The following is a 9,129-nucleotide window of genomic DNA, read 5'->3' as shown; positions in this document are numbered from 1 at the left end:
GGCTAATAACACTGACAGGTAGGAGCAGTCAGGCAGGCTCATTTCACATAAATCGCTTAGAAGGGTACCTGCACATTTTGCTTCATAACGTTTTTTCTAGGAGGGCTGGATTTTATTTTGAAATGAAAGCTCAGATTCTGGAATACCTGCTGGGGGCACCACTGAAAACTTTGACAGGTGTCATGGTGCCCACAGGTGACGGGTTGGCAGCCCCCAGAATGCCAGTTGCTGCAGAACATGAGTGGGAGTGGTTCCTGTGCTCCTCTCCTGCATGTGGGCTTCTCAGAGGCATCGCTGACCACTGTTGGAACAGAGCAGTGGTCTAGATGGGCCTTAGGCCTGATCCAGCAGGGTTCTTCTTATGTACGCTGGAAGGTGCTGCGGGAGTTGGTTCCAATTCCTTATTTGCACAAAAGTTTGAAAGACAGCTCAGTCAGAAAACCTTTTAAAAGGAGGTAAATTTATATGCCCCTGAACACTAAAATATACTTTGTTCTATCCTGTATCATATATCTCTGTGACTGGGCACAGCCCACATTGAGATCCACAATAATTTTCTCCAGTCAAAACTGTTGCTTTTGCAAAACATTCATAAATGTGTGATGACCCCAGATGACAATTACAAATAAGGAGCTGGGGGGTGTACCCCACAATAAGCCTTGGGCACCCCAAGTCATACACCCACACCTCTAGGACTGTGTCCTCTGTGTGATCGCACTGAAGTGTATCCAGCTCAACATTTGGTTTGGTTGCAGGACACTGTCAACCACGGTGCCCCCATGCCAAAATATGCAGAAAAGAATAAGGAACTGGGGGTGTAAACACCACAGTAATTAGGAATCGGGAACTAGCAACCAACTTTAGTGTCTGTGGGAGAAGATAATTTAAAAGGTACCAGAATTGCCTCACCTTGACCCCTGTTTGGAACCTCAAGGTAAAACCTCAAGACAAGCAATGATGGTGGCCCAATGCAAAAGATAACAGGTCTCCTGCACCTTTATAAAAGAGAGGGGCATTCAACAGGTCTAGTTTGTTATGGAGACTACACCTGCTGAAATTCCATCTTCTACACAAAGGTGCAGAGGAGCCCTGCTCTCTTTTGCATGCGGCCAGTCACCCTATAAACAGCACACACGGAATCAAGGTTTCTTCTGAACCCTCGCAATTTGACAACTCAATTGTTGAAACTCCCTCTTCTACACAACTATAAAAGCAGAGATCAACAAACTTTTTACCAGAGCTTGAGAAAGTTACTTTTTTGAACTACAACTCCCATCAGCCCAATCCAGTGGCCATGCTGCCTGGGGCTGATGGGAGTTGTAGTTCAAAAAAGTAACTTTTCCAAGCTCTGCTTTTCAGGCCTATAGGGACATTTGGTTTTTTGAGAAAATGCCATGAGCACCACCCCCTCTGGTCACTTCTCTCTCCCTATCACCACCATCACCCCTGAAACAGAGAGAGAGTGTGCATACACAGACTTTGCTTTTTCCAGGGATCTAGGTAAAAGCCAGTTCCAGTAGAATTAATTTGAGCCTTAAAAAGCACATAGAACTGAAAGAGGAAGGGGGAAAGAGCTCCATTCTTCCAACTTCCATCTTTACCTCCTTATACTTTTCAAAGGAGAAAAAGATAACCACCCTCACCATCTCATGGTCAAGGGAAGCAGTGAGGGGTGTCAGGAGGAGATCTCCAGGACACAATAGCACCCACGGATGCCATGTTGGTGACCCGTGCATTAAAGGAACAGGAGGTACAGCACCTCTCCTGCATCACTCCCACCCCAAGCTAGTGCAACCTTATTCAGGAAAGCACAGGATCCAAGCCAGAGCCATCGGTTTTGGCTCATATGTAACCATTGTCCAACCTCACTAAAGCCAAAAGCAGAGAAATGAGTCCTTCACATCACCCAATTTAAGGGTCCTGTGGACTATAAGCAAGCAAGCAAGCACCAAGATGCACTATACTAAGAATCCGTCCAGCCAAACAGAGTGCTCTAGAATGGAATTGAGCACCTGAGCCAAGAAGGCAATTCCTTCTACTACCTCCCTTCCTAAGATCCCCCCTTCAAGCCTAGGGCTATAAACCAATCCGAACGGAAGGAAATTATTTATTCTCCTCAAATTTGGTGACCAAGGGAACAATCCAAACCCAAGATCTGCCAGGATGAGCTAGTTAGGAACTGGCGGGTCTCTGGCTCAGCTGGGCATAAGTCTCTTGTCCCAGCTCAACGGGCTCAGCCAAAGCCAGCATTTAGTCCCCAAAAAGGGGCATTCTGAGGACATAGTGTGGGTAGGGGACTTACGCTGGATCTTAACTCTGTTCAGCTCAGTCATGTGACCTGGCAATCCGGTAGAACTTACACCAGCAAAAAGGGTGGTGCAAGTCAAGCTATATTTTCAAGGCTTGTTTTCCCTCTGCCAGGCTTAGCACAGTGCAGTCAGCAGTAGTCTCGCTCTTGAATGGGGTTTGGATCTGGTGTACTTTACGCCGGCTTAACTTAACTCAAGCCAATGTAAAGTCATGCAAAGAAATCAGAATCCATGTTCAATAAAGAGCAGACATTGTATAACCTCTGTACAAGCTTTTTGCAAGCAAATCAAGATGAATGTTCAATAAATGGGTCATCTGGAAGTGGACAAGATCTTAAAATTTACTGTTGTCTCATACCAGTTCCTCCTCTCTGCCAGTAGCCCTTTCCCAAATTTGGCTTTCTTTCATTATTTTCTACAAGGCAAGCTGATGAAAGACAGGTTCACACTCTCTCTTCCACCTCCTGCCTGTTGCTGGGAGCATTTCTCTGTTCATTTTATCCGTGCTGCAAGAGATATGATTCAACAGGGGAAACAAACATCCCGAGGTGGCACAGGGATGCATAAAGCATCCATGTTTCCAGGCAGGGTGGCCTCACAGCTTCTGAGGCCCAACAAAGTGGAGCCTCTGCACACTCCCATGGATTTAGGCCAAGAGGACAGGCTGACCTCCACTGAGACAGTCTGACCTCCAAGAGCTGGAAGTGAACAGGGATTGGGAGTAGGAATCTGTGGGGTGGACTGAATGAACAGCATACGTTGGCAAACCACGCTGCTGTTCTCAGTACACTATCTCTCAAGACATTGCGATCTGACCAGTGGAAAAACAGGATGTGGTTAACTTTATGGCTGTAAACGATACTGACATCTGTAGTGGTTAAATAACTGCCTGCATATTGCCACGAAGATAATGCTGTTGTACTATGTATGTACGTGATGTTATACAATAGTTAAAGGTCATAGGCTGTTTATGGAGAGAAAATAATCCACGCCTCCAGGCGGAGGTAAAATAAAAGCGGAGACCAGAATTACGAGGGGGGCTCCGAAATTGAACTCTGGTCTCACCGTGTCTCACTGTGTCGTGATATCTACATCTGGTGACCTCGACGTGATTCAGAACAAACACCCTCGTACCCACTGGCAGGATCAGCCAACGGTGCACCTCAGCGTACAGCTCCCATTCGTGAGTATGGGGGGGGAATTGTCAGCTCAGCAGAAGGTTCATGCACAAGAGCTACAAAAAATTTTAAAACAGGATACCTCAGCTTTTATAAGTCGTTCTCACATTGAATCATTGTTAAAAACAATTCAATGTCAATGTCCATGGTATCCAGAGCAAGGATCGCTACGTCAGTCAGATTGGATAAAGATAGGGAGAAAATTACATGAAGAACCAAGAGCACCTATTCACCATCTCTTATTATGGCAAAAGTGTGCTGAGGCCATTAGTCATTTAGGGATAAAAGAGACATCGCTGTTTGCCAATTCTGACCAGAAAACTCCTCTTTATCCCCAACTTTCTTTACCTACACCTGAAAAGGATATTGAGAAATTTGTAAATGCTCCTCCATATAGCCCTCCAGTCCAACAAGAACAGGTTACTGGGAAGGTTAAAGCAGCCATAGCTCAGGCTGCAGCCTCAGGATTATTATCTATGGAAGAAATGGGAGACTGGGAGGGTACAATTTCAGCTTTTCCCGTTACATATCAGCCAGATCCTAATAATGCTAATAATCGCATAGCAACTTGGACAGCTCTTCCGTTTTCTGTTATTAGAGAAATAAATAAGGCAGTAAGAGAATATGGGATTACGGCTAATTATGTACAAGGGATGTTGGAAGGAGTAGCTACTGGATATAACATGATCCCTCAAGATTGGAAGGATCTCTTTAGGATGATTTTGACTCCTTCGCAATATGTAGTTTGGGACCAAGAATTTAGACATGCTGCTATAGCAGCTGGGGATGCTAATATCATTCCCGAGCAAATTTATGGGTCAGGTAATTTTGCTACCATAGCACAACAAGGGGTATTGCCTGAAGCCGCATTTCATCGAACTGCTGAGTGTATACAGAAAGCATTTAAAAAGGTGCCTGCTGGGAAAGAACCCTTACGTTCTTTTACGAATGTACGGCAGCAAGCAACAGAGCCCTATTTTCAGTTTGTTGACCGTTTGAAAGAGGCTCTGACACGGCAGGTTGATAACCCTCAGGCACAAGGGGAATTATTGTTAAAATTAGCTTACGAGAATTCTAACACAGACTGTAAAAAGATTTTGAAAAACATTATTCATAGACCTCAATATGAATTGGGAGACATGATTCAAGCTTGTGCAGAGGTAGGTACACATGTTCATGCCATGACATTGTTAGCTGGGGCATTAAGACAGGGTAACAAACCTACAGGCAATTGTTTTAATTGTCAAAAGCCTGGTCATTTCAGAAGGGAATGTCGGGCTCCTGGCGGAGGAGCATTTAAAGGTGGGGGCACTGTTACAAACCGGCCAAAGAAAATCTGTCCGAAATGTAAAAAGGGTTATCATTGGGCTAATCAGTGTCGTTCAGCTCCCACTACCAATACCAATGTGTCTTCCCGTCCTATTGAGGGAAACTGAACTTGGGGCAGGCTTCCAGCCCCGAATCTCAAGGAAGTGTACCCACCCCTGCTACTCAAGGAAGCGCTGGAATTGATTTAATACATGCAGAGTCAAAAGATGTTCCTTTGCCTGGAGCAGTTCTTTTAATGCCTACCACACTCACTGGCCCTTTACCAGAAGGCACCGTAGGCCTTGTACTACCGCGATCCTCTGCTTCCAAGAATAATATAATGGTGGTACCTGGTGTTATTGATTCTGATTATCAGGGAATTATTTATATTCAGTATTGGAGTCACCTTCCCCTTCAGTTGAAGAAGGGAGATTCTTTTGCGCAACTATTGTTATTGCCATATCGTCTTTTCACATCGAACACTTCCTCCCAAAAACGTACTGGTGGATTCGGATCTACAAGGACGAAATCGCCGAGTGTGAGTATTTCAGGTAATCCTTTCCATCCACAGGTAGCTGCAGTACTGGCAGAAGTGACCAGGGAGAAACCGGTTCGTAAGTATTGTTTAAACAATGTTCTTTTTGAAGGTATTATAGATTCTGGGGCAGATGTCACAGTAATTGCTGAACATAACTGGCCATCCTCTTGGCCAGTAGAAGTGGCCCCTTCTGTGTGGGGAGTGGGCGGAGCTCAGGATTCAAAACGGAGTAAGGATTGGATACAAGTTGTTGCTCTTGATGGTGATCGTATAGCCCACATTCGCCCTTGTATTTTGGACATTTCAGTAAATCTGTGGGGAAGGGATTTACTGGAGCAATTCCAGACCACCATTGTTATTAATGATTAGCCAACAAAAGGCAGCTCTTCCTTTACAATGGAAGACAGACATACCCATTTGGGTAGAACAATGGCCCTTACCCAAAGAAAAATTAGAAGCTCTGCACCAACTGGTAAAGGAGCAACTGGAAGCTGATCATATAGCAGAAAGTAATAGCCCTTATAACACCCCAGTGTTTGTGATTAAAAAGAAATCTGGAAAGTGGAGGCTCTTACATGATTTACGAGAAATAAATAAATTAATTGTGCCCATGGGTCCGCTACAATGTGGGACGCCTAATCCAAATTTAATTCCATATGACTATTCCTTAGCTATTATAGACCTGAAAGATTGCTTTTTCACAATACCGTTACAAGCGCAAGACGCACCGAAATTTGCGTTTACTGTTCCCGTATATAATAACTCTGGCCCTGCGCAACGATATCAATGGAAAGTGCTACCTCAGGGCATGTTAAATAGTCCAACCCTATGTCAACAGTTTGTAGACATGGCCCTGCGACCCTTTCGGGCTCAATACCCTACATTATTGGTCTACCATTATATGGATGACATCTTGGTGGCTGGGAGAACCCTCCCATCTATGTGGCAACAACACCTTACTGATCATTTGTCACAGTCAGGGTTGCAGATTGCCCCTGAAAAGGTACAACTCAAAGAACCATTTCTGTATTTAGGACATAAATTAATGCAATCCTACTCCACTCCTGTATTGCCCTGTCTTACTTTGTCAATGAAGCCAACTTATGTAGAACTACAACAATTCTTGGGTTCTATTAATTGGATTCGACCATATTGTAAACTTACCACTCAAGACATGGGGCCTTTATTTGAATGTTTAAAACAAGGACGTCAACCTGCAGATATTATTACTTTAACGGAACAGGCAAGGCAATCCCTAGAATTAGTTTCTACAACGTTAAAAGCTATTTGGGTGGATCGACAAATATTGAATAAACCACTGATTTTATTTGTTTTATTTGATGGAAGCCAACTTTTTGCTGCACTCACTCAGGAGTCAGGCTCCAATGCTACACATATAATAGAGTGGCTTTACTTAGCCCATACACCAAAGTCATCTATCACAACTTTGCCAATGCAAGCAGCAGAAATAATCCAAAAAGCACGATTACGATCAAGGCAATTATTAGGTATCGATCCGGTTGAAATTTCGTTGCCTCTTAAACTTTACACATGGGAAAATGCTGTTGCGCTTTCTGATGACCTTCAATGGGCTTTAGTCTCTTATTTGGGCACAATTTCATGTCGTTCCTCATCAGATCCACGGCTTCAAATTACACAAAAAATTCCTATCCAGTTTCAATCTGTAATCAGTTTACAACCCTTACCTGCGGTCACGGTCTATACTGATGGCAGTCCAACTAGAGGGGTTGTTGCATGGCACGAGCAGGGGGTTTGGAAGACAATTTTCACCTTACCCCAAACTTCCGCTCAGAGATCTGAGTTGGCCGCTGTTAGTATGGCGCTGTTGACTTTTGCAGATCAGGAGGTTAACATTATTACCGATAGTCTTTATGTTAAGAATGTTGTACTTGCATTACCCGGTAGTTATGTCTCTCCCATGCTGGACACTAATCTACTTGCTCTTATGCTTACACTTCAAAAACTCATACATACTCGGTCTTGTCGATTTGCTATATTTCATATTCGCAGTCATCAACCTTTCCCAGGATTGTTAACAGAAGGTAATCAATATGCTGATCAGGCTCTTCGTGCCCTCCTTTGCACACCCATAGAAAGTCATGCCCTTCATCATCAAAATGCTAAAGCACTCCAGAAGCAATTCCATCTTACTGCCCAGGAAGCCTCTGCCATTATTCAACAATGTCCCCAATGCACACAGTTAACTCTATCCCCAGAACCAGGAGTGAACCCACGAGGTCTCATAGTTAACCAGTTGTGGCAAATGGATGTTACACATTTTCCTACTTTCTCCCCATGGAAGTATTTGCATGTTACAGTAGATACATATTCCGGATACATATGGGTAACTCCTCAGAAAGGGGAAAAAACTAAGAATGTTATTAATCATGTCATTCGTTCTATTGCCATCATGGGCCAACCTCAGACGATAAAAACTGATAATGGCCCTGCATATGTTTCACAGCAATTTGCACAGTTTTGCACTAAGTGGTCCATTACACATTTGTTTGGTATTCCTTATAATTCTACAGGTCAAGCTGTCGTCGAACGTACCAATCGTACCCTTAAAGAGCATTTGCTTAAACAAAAACAAAAAGGAGGAGTACCACTGGGATTGGCCACCAAAGAGGAGTGGCTGGCACAAGTGTTGTTTACCATTAATCATTTAAATTTGTCTCAATCTCCCAATACTCATTTTTCCTTTTCTACTCGAGCGCAGCGGCATTTTCAGCAGTCGGAGTCTCTACCTGCCCCGCGGGTGCAGTTTCGGCAACTACCAAATCCAGAGTGGAAAGGCCCAGTTCCGCTTATAACGTGGGGTCGAGGTTACGCGGCTGTGTCTACGCCTGACGGTCCTGTGTGGGTACCTGCTAGGTGTATCCGGCCCTGGAAAGACGATGTCCTGGCACGATAATCTTAAGAATCCCATCCCTAATTTTTCTCTGCAACTTCAGGATACTGGGATGTCTTCCAGGAAGCGTGGTCGGAATGTTCCGCAACCTCCCGTGACTTGGGGCCAGATAAAGAACTTAGCAACACAAGCAGAAAAAGCAATGGAACAAGCCGGGGTGGACAAGACAACTGAGAATACCATTCTTGCTTTAATTGCGTCTTTAAATACAAATTCTATTTTTGTACTTTGCATTTGTTGGATTTTAGGAAGCGCCGGGGCTGACAGGTTGGGGCAGGAGTTGGGGATGCGGTTTCAACACAATATCTGGGTTCAGTTAGCAAGAATGACAAATGTGAGTGACTTTTGCATGACTGAACATGTACAGGAAATGGGTATGTTGGGAACATGTTTAATACCCGTATGCAAAGCACCTGGGGATATTGGGAACATTACAGGACTTGGGCGGTTCATGAATACTTCAGAGATTAAATATCATACTGTTTCGAATTGGGGAACTCCAACCTTCCAGCTGCCTGTTAATGCTTTTCAATTATTTACATCACATGTTGCAAATTCCATTAATAATACGTGTGCTCGGATGGTTAATTGTAGTCGACATAAGGTGCAGAAGGGATGTCTAAAGGTTGGGAGACCCACATGGAATTGTACACAGCACATTAACATATCCAGTATGTACGGACACATTCCTTTACCAGGTGGATGGTTTTGGACATGTGGAGAAACCACTTTTAATTATGTTCCCGCTAATATTTCTGATACCATCTGTTGCCTGAGTCGACTGGTTCCCATTTTCCTTCATAAAAGGGAGTTGCTAGCCCAACGTAGGAAAAGAGAAGCTGTTGCCATGCCGGCTGATTGTAA

The 9,129-nt window shown here is 44.0% G+C and overlaps 1 protein-coding gene across 1 annotated transcript; it reads left to right on the top strand.

Annotated features, from left to right (window-relative positions):
• The first annotated feature begins 3,784 nt into the window (after positions 1-3,784).
• Positions 3,785-8,915, top strand: LOC133382079 (endogenous retrovirus group K member 9 Gag polyprotein-like). The gene is made up of 2 exons (XM_061621735.1): positions 3,785-5,409; positions 8,074-8,915. The coding sequence occupies exon 1, from the start codon at positions 3,964-3,966 to the stop codon at positions 4,921-4,923; it is 960 nt and encodes a 319-aa protein (XP_061477719.1). The 5' UTR covers positions 3,785-3,963; the 3' UTR covers positions 4,924-5,409; positions 8,074-8,915.
• The last annotated feature ends 214 nt before the right edge of the window (positions 8,916-9,129 follow it).

This window comes from Rhineura floridana, chromosome 3 (assembly GCF_030035675.1).
Source record: "Rhineura floridana isolate rRhiFlo1 chromosome 3, rRhiFlo1.hap2, whole genome shotgun sequence".
NCBI lineage: Eukaryota > Metazoa > Chordata > Lepidosauria > Squamata > Rhineuridae > Rhineura > Rhineura floridana.
The sequence above is the reverse complement of the archived record's forward strand: the minus strand, read 5'-3'. Positions and strand labels throughout refer to the sequence as shown.